The sequence below is a fragment of the Daucus carota genome, chromosome 3 (genome assembly GCF_001625215.2).
Source record: "Daucus carota subsp. sativus chromosome 3, DH1 v3.0, whole genome shotgun sequence".
Lineage (NCBI taxonomy): Eukaryota > Viridiplantae > Streptophyta > Magnoliopsida > Apiales > Apiaceae > Daucus > Daucus carota.
The window spans coordinates 63,995,609-64,015,723 of NC_030383.2; the positions used below are offsets into that span (position 1 = coordinate 63,995,609).

The 20,115-nt window shown below is 33.3% G+C and overlaps 3 protein-coding genes across 6 annotated transcripts; 1 reads left to right on the plus strand and 2 right to left on the minus strand.

Moving 5' to 3' along the window:
- Positions 1–1,519: 1,519 nt before the first annotated feature.
- On the minus strand, positions 1,520–4,852 carry LOC108211859 (ankyrin repeat-containing protein NPR4-like). Of its 2 annotated transcripts, none has more exons than XM_017383569.2 (5): positions 4,212–4,852; positions 3,268–3,746; positions 3,049–3,192; positions 2,472–2,905; positions 1,520–2,267 (listed from the first exon to the last, which is right to left on the minus strand). In XM_017383569.2, exons 2-5 carry the CDS (start codon positions 3,548–3,550, stop codon positions 1,656–1,658), a joined length of 1,473 nt encoding a protein of 490 aa, XP_017239058.1. In that variant the 5' UTR covers positions 3,551–3,746; positions 4,212–4,852; the 3' UTR covers positions 1,520–1,655. The 2 variants fall into 2 exon arrangements, with proteins under 2 accessions (XP_017239058.1, XP_017239057.1); XM_017383568.2 differs by having other exon boundaries at positions 2,472–2,914.
- Positions 4,853–9,784: 4,932 nt separating this feature from the next.
- LOC108211183 (uncharacterized RING finger protein C548.05c) lies at positions 9,785–14,811 on the plus strand. Of its 3 annotated transcripts, none has more exons than XM_017382711.2 (7): positions 9,785–9,844; positions 9,960–9,992; positions 11,327–11,603; positions 11,698–11,761; positions 12,315–12,391; positions 13,162–13,411; positions 14,468–14,811. In XM_017382711.2, exons 3-6 carry the CDS (start codon positions 11,352–11,354, stop codon positions 13,402–13,404), a joined length of 636 nt encoding a protein of 211 aa, XP_017238200.1. In that variant the 5' UTR covers positions 9,785–9,844; positions 9,960–9,992; positions 11,327–11,351; the 3' UTR covers positions 13,405–13,411; positions 14,468–14,811. The 3 variants fall into 3 exon arrangements, with proteins under 3 accessions (XP_017238200.1, XP_017238201.1, XP_017238199.1); XM_017382712.2 differs by having other exon boundaries at positions 9,823–9,852; XM_017382710.2 differs by lacking the exon at positions 9,785–9,844 and having other exon boundaries at positions 9,852–9,992.
- Positions 14,812–15,186: 375 nt separating this feature from the next.
- LOC108211816 (oleoyl-acyl carrier protein thioesterase, chloroplastic) lies at positions 15,187–18,671 on the minus strand. Its single transcript, XM_017383510.2, has 7 exons — positions 18,275–18,671; positions 16,448–16,581; positions 16,250–16,363; positions 16,062–16,157; positions 15,842–15,929; positions 15,703–15,771; positions 15,187–15,598 (listed from the first exon to the last, which is right to left on the minus strand). The coding sequence occupies exons 1-7, from the start codon at positions 18,593–18,595 to the stop codon at positions 15,293–15,295; spliced, it is 1,128 nt and encodes a 375-aa protein (XP_017238999.1). The 5' UTR covers positions 18,596–18,671; the 3' UTR covers positions 15,187–15,292.
- Between the last annotated feature and the right edge of the window lie 1,444 nt (positions 18,672–20,115).

The following is a 20,115-nucleotide window of genomic DNA, read 5'->3' on the forward strand; positions in this document are numbered from 1 at the left end:
TAACTAAATTTTGCATGTATATTACATAATTTCAAAAATTAAAAAAAAGTATTAAAATATATGCTTTCAAATGTAAATTTTCGTGTAATAGCATATTAATATAGTTGAAACAGGAATTTTAGTAAATTTTTTGAGTAGGATGGGTTAAATTTCAGAAGGGGTTTATATATAGAAGATTTTAAATTGTACTTAAAAAAGAAATTATAAGAGTCGGAGTACTGGCCTTGAACACCTCTTCCAGATCCGCCGCTGCCTCCCTCGTCTTCTGTACAGCTGTATAGCTTTGCCATACCGCGGAAGCTGTTGGGAAATTCGTTTGTATCCCAAACTAATTCATTTATGTCAACGTTCTAGACTTGCGTTTTTTTTCATTTGCTCTGTTTACAATAATGTAATAGTGCAATGGTTTGTCACATGACAAGGACTATCTGTGCTCTGATGGAAATTTCTCATGCTGTTAATTTCTCATTCTGCAGTTTTCTACTTGTTATAATTAGCAACATATATTTTATGGGTTAATTATCAAACTCATCACTGAAGTCGACAAATGGTATCAACTTCATCACTGATCTCCACGGGGTCTCAAGTGGCTCATTAAACTCGCTTAATGGTATCAAACTCATCACCATCGTTAAAAAAAGTAACGGAAGTATAAACGGAATGACATATTGGCTGTTGACGTGGCACATTAATAAAAAAGACCGAAGAAAAATAAATGAAAGAAAATAAATAAAGAAAGAAAAAGTAGAAAATAGAAAGAAAGAAAGTAACCACAAGAGTAAAAATATACGTTAACAGTAGCTACATACAAAGACACACACTGCTCCTTCATACTAGAGAAGAGACGAAACGTCAAGAACATTCGGAGCGAATAGCATATAAACCCTAATCTATCTCTAGATTTTTCTTAAAATTTAAAAAAAGTTGGTGATATTAAAAAAAATTGACTTTTTTTTTCTAACTAAACATAGTGTAATTTTTATCTCAAGTGGACCACTGTAATATTTTACTAGTTCGAAGTGATTGGGATTGTAAAAATTTAAAAATATTTTTTCCAACAATAATATTCACATAAATAAAATTTATTAAAAGAGAAAACATTTTAATATTATTCAAAATAATTATAATCTAATAAAAAAACATAAAAGTTAATCTTGGATGTTTAGTTAATTATATCTTAAAATTTAGTTCCATACATTTATTTAGATAATTATATTCTAAAATTAATTTAATAAAAAGATTGCATACTTTATTTCTTTAAAACCCTACGGCAATCTGTCATTCCGTCTGTACTTTCGTTACTTTTTTAATGGTAGTGATGAGTTTGATACCATTAAGCGAGTTTAGTGAGTCATTTGAGACCTGGTGAAGATCAGTGATGAAGTTGATACCATTTGTCGACTTGAGTGATGCGGTTGATAATTAACCCTATATTTTATCCTTGTCAATGTCTTATAATTTCCAATATTAATTTTAAGGTGAAAAGAAAATATCGGTGTATATAATAGCTAAGAACATAAAGAAAAGTAATATGAACATCGCTAGTAAGTTCTCAGATAAAGTGATCAGGTGTAGTACATCACAACATTTGCAGTGAACATAAACTAATACAGCAGATTATTTCTGATACTGACAAAGAAACAGCTAATTTGATTTTAAATCATACGGTTCTTGGGCCTAAACAGATGCCTGGAATTAAATGTTGAATTAATCACATCAAAAAGTAGACGAGATTGCAGCAGAGCAAATAAAACAACAGGCACACCAGCTAATGCAGCAATGGATACAGGAATCCATTTCATACTCTCTGCATAAAGGAGAAAGAAGCTCGCGCTGAAAGCAATCATCATTGTGACGATTGACAAGAATAGTGTCACGAGTCCAACCATCAATTTCACAGGCAAAGACACCAAGAAATCCTTTTCTGCATACCGCGAAGTTAGAATGGCCAAAAACATGAGAATGGAAGCTGAGGAGGTGCACAATGATACCGCGTCTGCTACCACAAAAACGACAAAGGCACTCTTCTTCAAGAGTATTGGATGCCCGGTGTCGCCATTGTTACCACCAGGCAAAGTAAAGGCTGCTGCAAACATAATTGTGGCTATAAGCGCAGCAACAACCATGCAGTGATTTGCTGTGTTCTTCATCCATTTTTCGCCTTTCTCCATCAAATCAGCATGCTGCTCAGAGAATAATGCTTGCGGACTTTTCTTTTCTTCGTTCCATTTTCTTCTATCAGTCGAATTCACCCTTGTTTTCACTTCCTATTACATATTATCAAATCATACTAAGGAGGTATTTAATATTCATTATTTAGCCAAAAAATAAGGGCTTATTTCAGAAAAAAGTATAGTTCTATGTACTTCTTCGCAAAAATAAGCCCTTATATCTGAACAATAAGGTAGCCAAACAGCCACATAATATGGTAATTTAAAAAAAATTATATTTGAATGCACTCAAATATGTACCTCGAACCACAGTAGCTCTCTTTGCATCTGAAGTGCTGCTCCTGACACAACATTTAGTCGACTTTGTGCAGGCTTCTTGGCAGCTAAATGTAGAATATTATCTTTATTTTTGTCTAGTGTTCCCAGCTTCCTTAATCCAAGCTCGTATAATAGATTATACACATTCTCATGACGATGTATAACTGCAACGTGAAATATTGTGTAGTTGTTGTGATCTCTTTCCCATGCAATTTCAGGATACAATTTTAGGAGCTCGGCTATGAATTTATAGTTTCCCAATCTAGCAGCTGTAAAAAGAAGCCCTTCTTTCTCCTCTGAATCACCAGCAATTGTCTTCAATATGTCTTCGTGCTTCTGTAAGTTCTGTTTAACTGTCTCACTCCATATACATCTGACTATCTTAACTCCTGTTGAATTCTCAAAGTTTCCTGGTCCTGGGAGTACTAAAACAGGACAGTGTCAATTATTTGATAGATTATTTCTCCCGGAGCCTATATGATGATACATTCTCGTGTAATTTTTTCAAATAAACATAAATAACATTATGGAAAAACACATTTACCAGTTGAAAACTTACTTCTAAGAACAAGTCGTCTGAAAAAAGATCGTACTTTTTCATCAAATGCAGCAGGTTTATAAGCCAGATACCTCAGTACCTCTGTGCCTATTGTCATCAGTGTCCCTTTTGTTTTGCAGTGATTAATAATTTCCAATGCAATGTCTACAAAATTTAATCCATTAGTTAATTGCTGTTCACAGTCACTCAAATTACTATAATCAAGAATAATTTTTTTACCAAAGAGTCCAGCTGCAATGCAAGAATTCAGAATACTTTTTTTATCCGAATCTTTCCATTCTTCGTCTGCAATATTAGTCATGGAGTAAATACATTCCACGACGTCATTGTGTCCAGACCAAAGCGCACACAAGAATGGTAAGCTACCCTTTGTTCGTATCTTCAAAAGGTCTTTATTCCTTTTGAGCAGAACATCAACCATTTTATCAGTTGAAGCTATTGCTAGCCAAAGAGCTGTTTCCCCCTCATTGTTTTGAAGTTTCAAGTCCTCAACTTTCATCATGTTCACTAATTTTTTCGCGAAGTGGACGTGCTTTGTTGCTGAGACAATGTGAAGAAGAGTATCTTCTTTATGTGTAATGCTCGCGTTTAGCACCTTCAGATGTTTTTTCAGAATCCCTTCAGCAGCATGCCAGTCACCCTAAGTGCCGCGCTCTGTAGAGGAACACAAATCTCCATGTAGTCCTTATTTTGTTCCTCTGCATACAAAGAGAAACTCATCACACCACACCAAACAAGGGGCAAAACCGAGGGGGTTCAACCTAGGCGGCTCAACCTCGACAATCAGTCACAAATTTTTCTACAAGTCATGATTTTTAGTTAAAAGATAGTAAATATTTGATTTCGGTGCCACAAGACCTCCAAAATTTAGCCATCTTCTATTTTAGTCCCGACTATTCTGAAATCCGGCTCAACCTCGACAATCAATCACAAATTTTTCTACAAGTCATGATTTTTAGTTAAAAAATAGTAAATATTTGGTTTCGGTGTCAAAAGACCTCCAAAATTTAGCCATCTTGTATTTTAGTCCCGACTATTTTGAAATCTTGATTCCACCATTATCCCTCATAGCAAGGTAAATAACAGTTTGCTATAACTTCCTTTTAAAATAATCATCATATATTTATTGAAAAATTTTGGTCCGAAACAGAGAAAACGCTAACCCGAAAGGTAGAATGAAGAAGGCTTATTTAAAGGAACTCGCGGATTCTTCTTGTGCGGCTGAGGCAGTGGAGCTGGTTCATTAATTTGAACCGAATGATGCATTGGTTCCATTTCAACATCAAGACTCGTCGAATTTGGACCAGCCTGCGGATCCTTCTTGCTCCCCTCTGGCTGATCAAGCTGAGTTCCTTGCGTGGAATCACTACTGACATCTGAAGGAGTTGCGTTTGAGCCTGGTTTCTTTGCGGCCAGTCGACTCGACCTCCGCGGCTGAGTAGTTCGTTGCGTGGAATCACTACTGACATCTGAAGGAGTTGCATTTGAGCCTGGTTTCTTTGCGGCCAGTCGACTCGACCTCCGCACCTGAGTAGTATTAGTAGTAGTAGTAGCAGTAGTCGTCGTTAAGTGGAGCGGGGAAGATTCAGGATTCATTTCGACATCTGAAGTAGCTGCATCGAAATTTATTTCCGCCATTCTTTGGCCATAAAAACCCAAATAAACTGAGAACTTATCAGCTTCTGCTTAATTCCGTCACTGCATAGAGTTAAAATCTTGGCAGTGGGATTACGAAGTCGTCGGCTAAAGTCTTACCTAACGCTAGTAAATTTGTCTGTGCTTGATAGTATTGACATATTTACGTACCACTGCATGTTCATTTCAGTTAGAAATTTAAGAGCATTTATGTCAGTGTCAGTATCTTCACGAATCATTTCAGAATTCAATTTCATAGCAGGAATCCTTCCGTCCCTTTTTAATTGTCAGACATGATTGAAATTTATTAATATTTTATCTAAGTGAAAAAATAAAAAAAATATGTTACTGGAAATAATTTTTAATATATTTTAAGATGTAATTTTCAGTTTTTCAAAATAATAAAAAAATAACTTATAATTTTTGGTCAAAAATTAGTCAATTTAACCAACAAAAATAAAAATGCGACAACTAAAAAGGACGACTCATCAGATTCATCTTCGTCGGGTTTTTTTTCAAATTTCATTAAAATAACGAGTGATGCAGAAGAGTCATCAAAATGTTTATCAAATTTATTTTTTTAATGTAAATTACCGTCACGCTCCCTACATTTCATATTATTAGTTCAATCTGAATTTTATTGGACAGATTAATCAAATTCATATGAAAAATATTTTAATGTCCCATTTGTGTTTATATACGTGATTATCAGCGGTTACAGATACGGTTGCAAATGCAACATCTGTGATTTTGTAAAAGAGATTCAGAAAGTGATATTTTCACAATTTTATATAAATAATTATATTCTTGTAAAAAAAATTTAAAACTACGTATTTTCGTAAAAAACTTTTTACACTTGGATATTTGTTAAAAACTCTAAAAATATAACCATTCTCCAATATTAGTTCAACCTAATAGTTTAGAGATATCAAACAAATATAGGAAAGTTGAAAATTCTGATTATTTATATGATTCTGAAAAATAACATATTTCTTAGAGGAAAAATACTCCTTTAAAAAATGATACTATGATTTTAAGGAAAAGACTTCCCCTTTCAGAAAAGATTTTTTTTCCAATTAATTAATTCTCCACCACTAATTAATAGAACATATAATTAAGTAGTGAAAATTAATTTTCAGAAAATATTTTCTTATAATTTGCTTTCTGAAAATATAATTAATTTTTTTTTTATCAAAAACAAGTTACTTCTCGGAAAGAAAAGGATTATATCCACAGGACCACAGTCCACTGATTTTTAGGGCCTTGAAGTTCATCAAACAGTTTATAACTTTTGAACGTGATTATTGGAAGCGCCAAAATCCAACACTATATCAGCCCTAGATAAGGTCAAACATAGATCAGGCCCAAATCTACAACTACTACAGTCTATTGGGCCACGATTCTGTCAAAGTTGGGCTAGGAAACCATACAACTAAAAGGCCCAAAATAAAGTACGTATGCGGTAGTTTTTTATATTTTTAAAGAGCATTCATGTCTGACAAGTTTAAATTTATATAATTTACTTTTACAATTTATTTTTAAAATTAATATTATATACATATATAAATTTTAAAAAGAAATAATCAATAAACATGAAGCTCTGGAGCTCTGGAGTTTGGATCAGCTAAGTGAATCGCTAGAAAATTAGGATTTCAACTCCTCAGACTTATAAATCAGAAATCTACTTATCTACTTATATATATAATAGCCCAACACGTTCGTGTCAAGCCTCCTTCCTGAGCAAATAAATTACCTAGCTCCGAACCCGAGGCTAACTCCGAACCTACCTCCTCATTTATATAAAAAAAATGTTTTTGATAAGAATTGAACCCGTGACCTCTCTAATTCATGTGCACCACTTACACCACTTGAGCTACACAAGCGGTCAATAAATTACTCAAAATCATTAACCACATACATTAAAACTATTGTATTTATATTTTTTCAATATCTTATTTATTAAAGATAAGTTATTATTTCAGCTAAGTCTCATATATTGAAAAAGAATCTGAATAATAGGTTCCACTTTCTAAAAATGGATATAATTCATATCCGAATAAAAATGAACAAATTCAAATCTAACTTAATAGTTTAAACGAGTATCAATAAGATATTATAGAATTTTAAGAAATGAATGTGAGAAATAAGCTAAACGCTAAGATTTCAGTAAGCATATCTGAAACAAAACGTTGATGGGCTTTCAACATGGACTATGTCATATTAAAATTTTTTGTATTCTAATCTAACTTAATAGTTTAAATGAGTACAATACAATATTATAGAAATTATAGAAATTCTAAGTCATAGATGTGATAAGTAACAAAAACTGAGGTTTCAGTGAGCATCTTTGAAAGGAAAATTTGATGGACTTTCAACATTGATTATGTCATATTGATTTATTTTAATTATAAAAGGTGATTTATAAAGAGATTACATGGAGAACATGAAATAAGATGACTGAAAGAATATTCTTATTTAGATTACTTTTAATATTAAAGTTAAGAATTCGGAATTCAACGTGTAACTAAATTTTTTTAAAAGAGAATTATAGATATAAGAATAGTGGAAAAGACATCAAATTTGATGTTAGAAAATATATCTAAATGATGTAATTTTGATGATACATGAATTTGAAATATTATAACCTGTGATTTGAAGGTGAACTTAGGGAAATTCTATAATGTCAATCAAAAGTCAACCTTATAATAATACAACATGTTTACGAGACCTACTAAAAAGAATAGAGTGATAATTATTACTTGGTTAAAATAAAATAGCAGAGAGAAGTAAGTTATATATATTAAAGTCTTAAAACTATAATTTTAATATGTCATCCAACAATATATAACATACCAGTTAAATAAAATGATTCAAATCACAATTAGATTAATTAATTAATTACATATTAAACTAATAAAGTATAATTAATTCTGAACCGGATAATCCGACGCGATACGGTGAAAACTTATATCTGATTAAACGGGACTAGAACAAGAATGTTTTTCCATAATCCAGAATATCGAAGACATGATTTGATTTTTAACAATTGAACATGATATGCTACATTGGTCACCCCTAAGAAATACGAGTATCAAGATATTTAAAAATGTGAGTTTGCACGGAGCTAAAAAGGTAACTACACGACTAATTAAACTAAATATTTCATGTTTTTATATACTTCACGGGGACTCTCTTTTTGCTATTTGAAATTCCAGATGATCATTTTGAGATTTGGTTTATAACAATTACATGACAAATCATTAAAAGTCTTAATCAACAAGCTCAGAAAACTAATGATAAAACGGTTTTTCTATGATGTGCCCATGGGCAAACACTAAACACCAAAATTTATGAATTTAGATGGTTTCTATTGGCTTACCTTCTTTAATAATGGTGGAGCCTCCTGCAATTACAACAACCACACCAATCAAAACCCTCCAATTTTATAAAAGTTTGTGCTTAGCATGTGCCCATGGGCACCCACTAGACAAACCTATGTTAAAAAATTAAAATTTTATAACGAGACAATATTATAAGATATTGTATTAAAGTAATAATCATCTAATATTTTAAATTAACAATAGAAATCTAATACATTGAAGTACTATATAATTGATATGAAAATTAAAAAGGTGAGTCACATCAAATGTGTCGGAATTTTTTGGGTACAATTATAAGGTTGGTAGTTCAATTGATGCTTTTTTTAATAAAATAAGGTATGAGTCTTTTTATATACAACAAATGTTTCAATTTCTATTTATACAAAGTGTGTGCAACATATGCTAAAAAAGAATGTGTTCATGATCTGCCCATCATGTATCACTTAAATATAACAAAATGTACGTTCAAAAAAGAAGAAATAAATAGAAAACAATGCGGACTACATATGACATCTTCATCTAATCATGATTTAGGATATTCTAATTCACATATCAAGAACAAGTTTTCATCAAAATTATGGTTACATTAGATGAAATATTTTAATAATTTTCAACAATAAATTACGCATACTTTTCAATGAGGCATATTATATTTAAAATCTAAAAGTTTCTGTATTAATTTCGAATATAATTTTGAACATGTAGATAATATAGTAGTGCCTCTATATCCTAACAAATTTGAATATAGAAAAATCAGGCCAAATGTCGTTATTGATCCATAAATATTACATTTCATATTTATATATTTTGGGAAAGAAAAAAACATAATAATTAGGCTCGAAATAATATGATAACACATGAATATTATTTAAAAAAACAGCATAAACTAGAGGCCCGTGCCTCGCACGGGTTTTTATGCTAGTTAATTTATAAATTTTTAACACAAACAATACAAATAAATTTTGTTTTTAAATTATAAGCCGAGAAACCGTGAATAAAAGCTTGCCAAACAGGTCCCAAGTATTTTTAAACTGGGTCCTACTTCTGTTAGTACATTCTGGCTGGTTTCCGGACAAATCAGAATTCATTTAGGGGTCGTTTGGTTCACGAGACGGTATGGGTTTGGAATCAGGAATCGGGTTAAGCTGGTATGGGGTTGAGGAATCATTCTTCATATCTTGTGTTTGGTTTAGTACTGGAATGAAAATAAATAATTTATGTACTTGAATGAAAATAAATAATTAATAATTACTAATATTACTAATTAATAGTAAATAAAAATAAGTATATTCAAATTAAAAAATATCATATTTAATTTATGTGTTTGGAGATGGTATTTAACTATAAATAAAAATTATTAATAAAATTTTCATTTGATACCTCATACCCGTCTCTCATACCCACCTCCCCCTAGGGTATCAAATCTGATTCCAGGTGGGTTTGAGGTATGGGTATCAGATTATAAAAATAGACAACCAAACACCAGGTATGGGTTTGAAATGAACAAAACCCATACCTGATACCAGAATCAGCTGAACCAAACGACCCAATGTAGGGCCTCATCCTTGTACTACTTTTCTTCTGTCCAGAACCACGTCAGAAACTCTAATTTTGAGGTAATTATTATACTTTTTTAATCTCAAAATAAAATTTTAAAATTTAATAAAAACCTTTTTTTTTTGAAACTAAAATTTAATAAAAACTAAAAGATAAAAATTAGAATTCAATGTTTAAATTTATTTTTTTTACCTCGTGCTAGCCAGAAACCAGTGTATCTCTCGGTAAGTATGTATGTATTGTGTCTACTCAATTTCATCAACTTTCTTGACCAATTTTAATGACCCATCTTGTTTTTTTCCTTGTTTGTTAAGCTTTTCTCCTTTTTCTTCTTGCCAGGACCTTGTTGAGAAGCTGCCCTGCAATTTTCAGGTACTTTTTTGAGTTGTTACTTTGTAAAAAAGGGGTTTTGATTTAAAGTTTTAATCTTGATTCAATTGGTGTTTTTTGATTTGCTTAAGATGATAGTAGAACGAACCATTTATTTATTGATGTGTTAATTCTTGATGGTTTGATTAGAAAGTAGTTAATTTGTTATAGTAGGCTTTGTATGGGATGTATCTGTATAAAAAAGTTTTGATTTTTATTTGTGTGATAGGCTGAAACTGGGGAATGTGTTCATTGTGTATCTGTTATCTGTAGTCCAGTTCATGATCACTGATTGTTTTGCGATTTGGTTTATAAAGTTTATTACTTTAGGGATATGATCATGGACTTGATTTGTTTCGGAAAATGGAGAGAGATGCTGCTTTAGTTGTCTTCTTTTATTTTGAATTGATTGATTGTTTAATTGTAGTTAAGCTGTTGTAATAGGCTTTAAGCTAAATGTTAGTGCGGTTAATTTCTGTTTGAGATAGGTAAGATGATTAAGAATTTAATTGGCTGTAGTTGTTTGTATCTGTTAATTCTTGATTGATTGATTAAAAAGTAGTTGATTTGCTATAGTAGGCTTTGAGTTGGATGTATCTGTATGAAAAAGTGATGATTTTTAAGTATGTGATCGGGCGAAATTGTAGAATGTGTTTGTTCTATATCTGTTATTTGCAGTCTAGTTCATGATCGATGATTGTTTGTACGATTTGGTTATTTAGTATATTAATTTGGATATATGATGATTTTCTTGATTTGTTTTGGGAAATTGAGAAAAATGCTACTTTAGTTGTTTACTTTCATTTTGAACTGATTGGTCGTTGATTGTAGTTTAGCTGTTGTAGTAGGCTTTGATTTAGATTTTAGTGTGTATATTTCTGTATATAAAGGTATGATAAAATTTGCGGAATGTGTTTGTTCTATATATCTGTTAGTTGCAGTCCAGTTCATGATCGGTCTTTGTTTGTGTGATTTGGTTATAACGTTTATTGATTTGGGGATTTGATCATGTACTTGATTTGTTTTGTAAAATGGGGGAAGATGCTACTTTAGCTGTCTTCTTTGATTTTAAATTGATTGATTGTTTAAATGTAGCTAAGCTGTTGTAGTAGGCTTTGAGTTAGATTTTAGTGAGGTTAATTTCTGTATGAGAAAGGTCTGATACTATGATTTTTAAGAATTTGATTGGCTGAAGTTGTAGATTGTGTTCATTCCTATTTTATTTACTGTTCAGTTCGTTATTGACAATTTCTCTGTGTCAGGATTGATATTGTTGTTTTACTTCTCATTTTTAACTGATATGCTGTATTCTTATACTCTTCTCTACACAATCGCAGTACTTGATTATCGAGTAACTTTAGCATGAGTACTCAGGAAATAAGGAATCCAATTACATATGTAAGGCAATCGAGGCGAAGGAAGATGATAGAAGTGGATTCAAATGTTCCACACTCTCATGCAAGCAGGGTGCAAGGGCAACGTACTGAAATTTTAACTCATACTGCATCTCAAATTGGTACAAATGTTCAACAGGAGGGCTCTATGCCACAAGTAATTGATGTTGAGGCATATGATGACGATGTTACTTTGTCATCTCCAAGGGAATTTGCTGAAGTATGTTTTCCCGCTTTATATATTTAAATGCAGCCGTGTTTCTGATTTGATCATGTAATCAACCCTACTAACTGTACTAATAAATTCATATCAGGCGAAGGCAAAGAACAACTCTAGAAGAAGCCGTAGAAGAACTGTTTTAATTGATTTAGAGTCAGGTAATCAAAAGTACATCTAGCAATGTTGCTGACCTGTGCTTAGCCTGTAATATGTCGAATGAAGCTTCTAGTGTTCATACATTGACGAGAATTGCTTGTATATAAGTTCGTTCTCCTTTGACTGATTTGTCCTGGTCTCATGCTCACATTATATAAAATTCTTTTCTTCTTCTTCACTACAAGGAGGGAAGGATTTTATCTATTTATATAAATAAACTCACAGCTAACAAGTCTTCCTTGGACCCATTTGAAAAAGACTTTCTTTTTGCAATTAAAGAACACTTTTGTCCTTCCGTTTTGATGTACATAACATTACTGTTGAACAATAAATAGATAGTTACTGAGTACTCTGGGAGTAAATATATTCTTGACCAACTCTTGACATAACGTTTGATAGCTTTTGATATTTGGGTTCATCAATTGTGGATATTTGCATCTTCTCCACCTTTTGACCAAGCATTTGCAATATAATAAATGTATGATATGTATAAGTTTTTATGTGTGCTTCATCCTTGATATGTTTGATGGGCTGATCTAGTTATGTTATTATCAGAAGGACAATCGACTAGGACTTCTACTCACAATCTCCTCAACCTTGCTTTGGTAGCGGAAGAAAGTAGCAGACCTGTGGTAATAGAAGCATATCCTTGTTTACCAGTCTACAGTGTGTTTGCGTGTGTTTTCTATACTTAAGATCGATGATAATATTTTATGTCGTAATTTACTCCAAGTGCATTTAGTGCCTCAGATATTCAAGTATGTAATATATTTTGATGTTCCTTCTTTACATTTATATTTCTTCTTAGCTTCCTCATTTATCTCTTCTATCCTTCATTTAATAAATTAATGTCAGCTGATGTTTTAGAAATAGTGTCTGTAAGAAAGTCTAAACTTATCTGACATATAAATGAAGCTATTTTGCTATCTAACATGGGGCAACTCTAGTAGGCTCCCCATATCTCATTGAGAGTGCTGTGCTAGTCATTAATCTGCAAGTCATCTGCAATATTTGTTTACTTTTAAATTTATACGAATATTGATTGAAAAATCCTGAGTCATGTGCAGCAAATATGCTGAAGATTATTGTGGACCAGAAGTCACTTGCTCAAAGCTTTACATCTTACAATCCAATCAACACAAAGGGTTAACATATAGATGTATATATAGGATATGGTTGCATTCTCACTTGCAAAAGGCTGATTCGACTGGTTTCTTTGCTTCTATCGTAGAATTAATATAAGTTATTATGTTAATAGGCCTCAATTCTCACTTGTTTTCCCAGCACTTGTACATCAATGCACATTTTGTTTTAGAGTGCATATATTCATAAAAAAAGTGTGTGACCTGACTTGGTAGATTAAACTGATAACTGACATTTTAATGCTTTCATTTTTTGCCAGAATAAGAATTCATGGAGTATGAAAATGGCTCCACCTTTGCCTCAGCCACCACCAGTGGAGCCCACTTTCACCTGTCCTGTTTGCATGGGCCCGTATGTTGAGGAGATGTCAACAAAATGCGGCCACATATTTTGTAAGAAATGTATCAGAGCATCAATAGCTGTTCGGGGTAAATGCCCTACTTGCAGGGGAAAGATCAGCATGAAAAACACCATTAGGGTTTATCTCCCTGCCACCAAATGAATGAAAGGTCTGAGATCCCCCCTTTTGCTTATGTTATTTAAATATAGGATTGTGCATTTTACAAATACTAATCTAAATGAAGACAAAGAATTAATGTTTATTGGAAGTCTAGTTATATTTTTAGTCTTTCTCCTTGGTGGAAATGTGGTGTAATTTGATCAATATGGTTCAATGCCTCATAGATACTCCATGATGCCTCCCAGAATGTCACCTTCACAATGTAGCCAAGATACTTCCTTATGGCCCAGAATCAAGGCCACGGACAGGACGAGCTACATAATTCCCTTTAACATCCAACCTCTGTAGCCGTAGCCACATCAAGACCAGCCTGACATGCGTTATGCCCACGTGACCCTAGTCATTCCTTGCTTTTTGGAAATTCTTTTACCTTTCCTTACAGTATAACCTCCCATTCACCCTGCTTATAATCTTTAGCCCACAGAAAGGTGGCAAGCATCCCCCAAAATCAGGGATGACCCACCCCTCCTATACCTAAAACCTTTGAAAAGGACAAAAGGCCAGGGGGAATGAGAATTTTCTTTTAAAAAACAAAACAAAAAGGAGTCAGCTGATAATGGCCTTCATGTCTTGAAATATGTTTTAAAACATATTGTTCACTTAACTGGAAGTACAAGGGTAAAGCTGAGCCCAGAAGATTTGACCAACTCTTATATATCAGGTGGACGAAAATCTCAGTAACTGGTAGTGGGTTTTGGTTCAGATCGGCTTACTCTAGTAATTGAACATGTTACTTCAGATATATTATTAGGTCTATTCTCGCTTCCAGTACAATTGACAATATAAACCTGTTTGTGTACATATCATGGACCCTTGGTGACATGTGGGGGATCTTCGTTGGTTAACTTGAGGAAAGTTGTTTTCCTTTTCATGATTAAACTGTACACATCCATGCTACTTATATATAATATGAAGCCTATCGCCAAAGGCTGCTCCCACATCCCCTTCCTGTCCCTTAACAAGGTCATAGGTTAAATCTCAACCCCTCACTATATAAACTGTCAAAAAATACGACTCTCTAACATTTGGGTTTTGCTTTGTGCAGATATTACACATCCTGACTTGTGCTCGGTTCAAGTTTTCATCTTCGGAGTTGGATGTGTCGTTGTACAAGATATGGTTGCTCTCTCAGGACAGTCCACAAGTGTTAGCTGACCATATTTTATAGATACTTATACAATCAGATGTTGACACCGGGTGTCGACATTGATGGTATATCTTCTGGGTTTTTTTATAAGAGCTGGTTGTCACCCAGAGACACATAAACAGGGTGATTACTTGTGATGATATATACAAATCTGTGCACCAGAAGCAGTTGTATTTTCTTTGTAAAAGTTATTTATTTAAACTTTTAGATAAAGAAATAATGAAGATTAGATTTCGAACTTAGACCTCATGCTATATCAGATTATTTTGAAGTTACATTGCATGCATGTATCTTTTTCTAGTCTTTTTATTAAATTGGTTCTTCCTTGATGGCAGCAAATGATGATGGATTATTTGAACAGTTTGCTGTTTAAACTATTTCCATGGCCACATGAACTTTCCCTGGTTGGTAAGTTGTATAGTTAGAACGTCTGATCGATCATTTTTTTCCCGGAATTTTTTTTTATTTTTATTTGACGGGGAACCTTCAAAAGTAAAACCACAAATTTTCCAACAATCTCCGCAACCACGAGGACCACAAATTTTCTAACAATCCCGTAACTACTAGGCCACCTTTAGGTGTTCCTATTTTTCCAGAATTTATCAACTGCTGAAATATTTTGTGCAAGTGCAATCAAATTCCGAGGTTAGACAGTTCATTATGCTTGGGGAAATTGAGCATTTTAGAACATTCTCCCTTCTAATGAATAGCTTTGAAGGAGATCTAGTTTAAACAGTACACCGTCTTGTTTCTTAATTTCGTTTTCTTTCTCCAACGAGTTCGTGCCCTGTTTATTTCAAGTTTGTTGTCTGATAATCTCAACATGTGCAAGAACGGAAGCAACTCATCGTCGTCTGTTGTTGCTGCAGCAGCATGTCCATTAGATCCTCTTAGCTTTGTTCCTGCAACATCTTCCTCTGACTCGGGACTTGTTAGGGAATCAACGACATCATCATGCTGGCATTCGCGTCTATAATCTAATGTTATCGTTTGTAGTTCATGGGTGTTGATCACGTCCTGGGGAATGCTCTGTCAGGATGATAGATGATCTCGATTAGCAAGATAAAGCAGACCCTATCCAACATTACATAAGAAACTAAGACATAGCTAGCGGTAGAGACATTTCAACAAACCTCCAGTATCCATCCAATGTAAGCCACATTGTTTACATGTTGGTTCATGTCCAGATCAACTCTTCTTGGCTGCAATGTCGAAAAACTCAGTGTTGGCATGGAGTATTCTGATAGAATCTATAAGGTCGAAAAATCTTACTGCAAGGCCGAGGCTGGAAAAGGTAGCAGGATCTTCTAGCGTTGATATCTTCTTTAAGCTGTAATTGTCTTCTTCAGGAAATGCAAATCTGAGACAAACACAACAGAATGCCCAGATAGTAATCAAACAATGTATCATCAAAAACCAAAGAGGGCAGACAGAAGTTATGATCTCCAGAAATTAATCCGGGAACAAGATATCAATCTCTGGCTTTACTTGCCTCGGGGTTTTTGGGCAGAAAACTAAATATTCATTGCGGACTTCATCACTGACTTTCTGAAATCGTCTACTATCTTGATGCATCATCACCCACTTGCTGCAATGAAAACCTTCCTAAAATGTCAATCTGGAAGAACCACCAAGTCTCATCATTTTCGTATCCAGGATACATGAGAAATATAAAGGCACCTTGTTGCTCTGCCAATGACTTCGCCATTGGAGTAATCTCTGATAATCCAATCGCGTCTGGTCCCAATTCTTCCTTCGCTTTGGCCCCATGTCTCAATCTCAACCACATCACTCCTGTTCGACAAAATTTCAACAAATAATAAAACATGGCAGTTGAACAATGCTCTTGATTCATTATATTACAGATTCATATCTTACCAAGCAGGGTATTTGTAGACTTCAATGTGCATTCGGGCTGTCACCCATATCAGATTCAATCTTCTCATGGTAGTTGTAGTCGAAAATCCATCAGTTGAGAAGCCAACAATCTGAGCATGGTTGCAGGCCACTTCCTACATAACACAATCAAAATATATGTTATATTCGCTAAATGAAAAGGCTCTGCTCATAGCTTTAGGCTTCGCTTGACTTTGTATCACTCTGCACATGAGTAAAATTAACCACACAAACATAAACAGAATAATCACATTAGGGGCGAGCAGAAAAAACCGAAACCGCAAAAAAACCTAAAAAAAACCGAAAAACCACACCGAAAAAAACCAAACCGCAAATAAAACCGAAAATAACCGAGATAAAAAACCGAAATTAGTGGTGCGGTTTTATTTTCGGTTTTATGCTAAAACCGCACCGAAATTAACCGAACCGAAATATATATACAAAAATATATTTATATATATATTAATAATAGTAATAAAGCACCTTAGTCATTTTTAAACTTCACATCTAATTTTATATAGAGGTTCTTCTTCCACAGACCCGTACTTGCATACTTGCTAAGTCACTTAAATAACCAGGCACTCAAATATTTGGTGGAGCGCTTGATTGAAACTTAGGGCTATTGTGATTTGCCACAAAGCAGAAATATTTCTGTTGTTAATCTGCTGATCAAATTTTATTATGAAACCTATTCTACTTTTTTATTTATGTACTTTTTGAAAACTTTTTATTTGAATTTCATAATTAGTTGATTTTGGGTAATTTTATTGACTTGACATCATCTAATTTCTTATCAAAATATGTATGTTTTAGTTTTTATTGTGTATTAAGATTTTTTAGATGAAAGTATGTAATGTTTCCTATATCCTCATATAGAAACAATAGTAAATAGTAACCGAACATATTGTACATGTTCATGAAAATTTTATATTTTTTTTAAAAAAATCATTATGCACAAGAGTAGTAAATAATAGTGGAAAAACCGGAAAAAAACCGCAACCGACTAATGGTTAACCGCAACCGAAAAACCGTTTTAATTGGTGCGGTTACGGTTAATGATGATTAACCGAACCGAACCGCATTCATCGGTTTGGTAACGGTTAATGTCTGGAACCGCACCAAACCGCACCATGCACACCCCTAAATCACATGGCGATTAAGTCATTGAGATACGGCCTTCAGATAAGAACAGAAAGATTACAACATAATACAATGTACTAGTCACAAGTATCTAGAGTAATACTTACTTTACATGGTTAAATTAAACTAGCAAGGGCCCGAAATTGAGAAGTTTGAAAGAAAACAGAAGTACTTAAAGCCACAACAGATGCTTATTACAACCTGGAAATTATGAAGATAAGAGTGTTTCAGCAGATTCCATGAACACTAGTTGGCCTATGATTAAACAAGATTAAAATAAACATGATACTTCATTCAAAATCTTTATCCTAACTAAATTCGTGAATGTTTCTTCAGGAAAAATTGAATTTCCCCCAAAAAATTTCCTACATTTTTGGTGATCTCTTTAAATCCCGAGCCAGAGCAACTTAAGGGCCAAACAATCCAATCAACATGAATACATCCCAATCTCAATCAAGCACCCCAACAGAAACAAATTAGTACAAAGTCTTTCATTTTCAAAATTTTTAATCAAGAAATGCAAAACCAATAAACTCCTACTAAACTAAGATAAAGGTAAGAACCCGGGACACCCGGTTTCGACTATGGCTCATCCGAGAAGTATTAGAACAGATACTCATTTCTAAGACATTTAAGCCTAAATTGTCAAAAATAGAAAAAGGTAAGAACCTGTAGATAATTAGCCATGGTTTCAATAGTAGCAGTCTTGTTAATTCCAACTTCATAACACCTCACAATAAATCTCTCTTTATAAGATAACCCGTCTTCCTCCAAGCTCCCAAACCGCAGCTCCTCCGCTAAGCTCTTTTTCTCCGGTTCACCGGCATTGGCTGCCTGAACCGGAGCATTACTACTTCTGCAAGTAACAGAAACCGGAACACATGCAGTAGAGTTCATCCGGAGAACCGAACCGGCCAGATTTATAGCTAGATTTTTGTAAGAGAAAGCAGCATTGCATGTAGTTGTCCATGTCCCTGTTGTCAATAACATAATTTGTGATGATAATAAAATATAGACACAACACAACACTCTCTGTCTCTATCCCTTAATACATTGAATTCTATCTCTGAACAAGAAGTTAAAATTGCTGCAACTTAAGCAGTACCACTCAAAATATTTGTTTCTTTTTATTTCAAGAAATTAACATTCTGTACCCTTTATCTTTGGTTATTTTTTAATTTTGACGGAATGATTGTTTTAACTTCGAATTTCACTAATCATCCTTTTAACCGGTTTTTATTTAAACGGGTTTGTATATATGAGGTAATACAGGAAATGCTCGAATTAGATGGGTTTTTAATTTCATGTTCAATAGTGTTAGATGGGTTCTTGAATTAAAAAGATATTCAACTGCGATTTAGGAACCATATTCTCCCTGTCTTACACATATATAACAAATAATAAAATATTTAATATCACTAATACATATATATATATATATATTATATAGAAAATAATCATAAAAAATTTATGTGCATCAAAATGTAAACTAGTTATAGACGTGTATCTAAAATCCTAATTTTTTTTGTAATAAATAAATATAAAACACTTCTACGGAAAATAGAATCGTACCGTCCAAAAGTATCACTATAGCATATATGGGCAAATAAGATACTTTTTTATTGTAACGCATATTTTCTAGTTACAATAAACATAATTTTTGACCATATTGTAACACCCATGTTACATTACATGTGCACGCACTGTTACCGTTTGTGTTGCACTAGCATGCTAGTCTTCAATAGAGACTTCAAGCTCTAATACTTCACATTATTATTTTATAATTTTTTTATTCAATAATTTTTTTGGTAAGTCCTACAACTGCCACGACAACAACAGCGGGCACTACAACCGCCCCGTCAACAAAAGTGGCCCACATGAGACCCACGAGAACTAACTCTAGAAAAATGGACCCCAAGGATAGTTGGGCCCCACACAGCCACGTGGCCTCACTGGTGGGCCCCAAGAGCGGTCCACATAAGCAAAGTGTTGCATTTGCTTTTGTATTACAAAGCCACCTGGTCGGGACCCACCTGTCTAGATCCACCTCCAGCCCAGTCACGAATCAGGGACTCCAAATGTATTATTGATTAATTAATCAATTAAAATAAATAAATATAGAATTAATTAAAAAATTAAAATATATAAATAGATAATTATATGTGGGCCCCACATTAACTAATTAATTATTTCTTTATCCATAAGAAAATATAACACTAAAGTAATGTTATTTTTGTTTAATTTAATGTTTCTATATGGCCTAACGTGATAATTTATCTTACGTTACATTCGAGATTATACATGTTACATCAGATAGCAATGGCAGCACTGTAAATGAAATGATACTGATGTGTTACATCAGACCTATTGTTACAAAAAATAGGTCTAAGATAAGAGTATTTGAGTGTCTTATTTGCCCATATATGACATAGTGTATAAAATTACTTATAAACATAATTACTGGGTCTGTTCAAATATGATATACATGATTATAATGGAACTTATAATTT

What these genes read in the sequence shown, in the direction of transcription:
- LOC108211183 (XM_017382711.2), top strand. Translation starts at nt 11,352, where the DNA reads ATGAGTACTCAGGAAATAAGGAATCCAATTACATATGTAAGGCAATCG. An exon ending in CTCCAAGGGAATTTGCTGAA is followed by an intron (nt 11,604 to 11,697) that starts GTATGTTTTCCC and finishes AATTCATATCAG; the next exon opens with GCGAAGGCAAAGAACAACTC. An exon ending in AAGAAAGTAGCAGACCTGTG is followed by an intron (nt 12,392 to 13,161) that starts GTAATAGAAGCA and finishes ATTTTTTGCCAG; the next exon opens with AATAAGAATTCATGGAGTAT.
- LOC108211859 (XM_017383568.2), bottom strand. Translation starts at nt 3,550, where the DNA reads ATGATGAAAGTTGAGGACTTGAAACTTCAAAACAATGAGGGGGAAACA. An exon ending in CATTGCAGCTGGACTCTTTG is followed by an intron (nt 3,193 to 3,267) that starts GTAAAAAAATTA and finishes TAAATTTTGTAG; the next exon opens with ACATTGCATTGGAAATTATT. An exon ending in CAGACGACTTGTTCTTAGAA is followed by an intron (nt 2,915 to 3,048) that starts GTAAGTTTTCAA and finishes GTCCTGTTTTAG; the next exon opens with TACTCCCAGGACCAGGAAAC.
- LOC108211816 (XM_017383510.2), bottom strand. Translation starts at nt 18,595, where the DNA reads ATGTTATTGACAACAGGGACATGGACAACTACATGCAATGCTGCTTTC. An exon ending in TTCTGCCCAAAAACCCCGAG is followed by an intron (nt 15,930 to 16,061) that starts GCAAGTAAAGCC and finishes TGTTTGTCTCAG; the next exon opens with ATTTGCATTTCCTGAAGAAG. An exon ending in TTTCCAGCCTCGGCCTTGCA is followed by an intron (nt 15,772 to 15,841) that starts GTAAGATTTTTC and finishes TCGACATTGCAG; the next exon opens with CCAAGAAGAGTTGATCTGGA.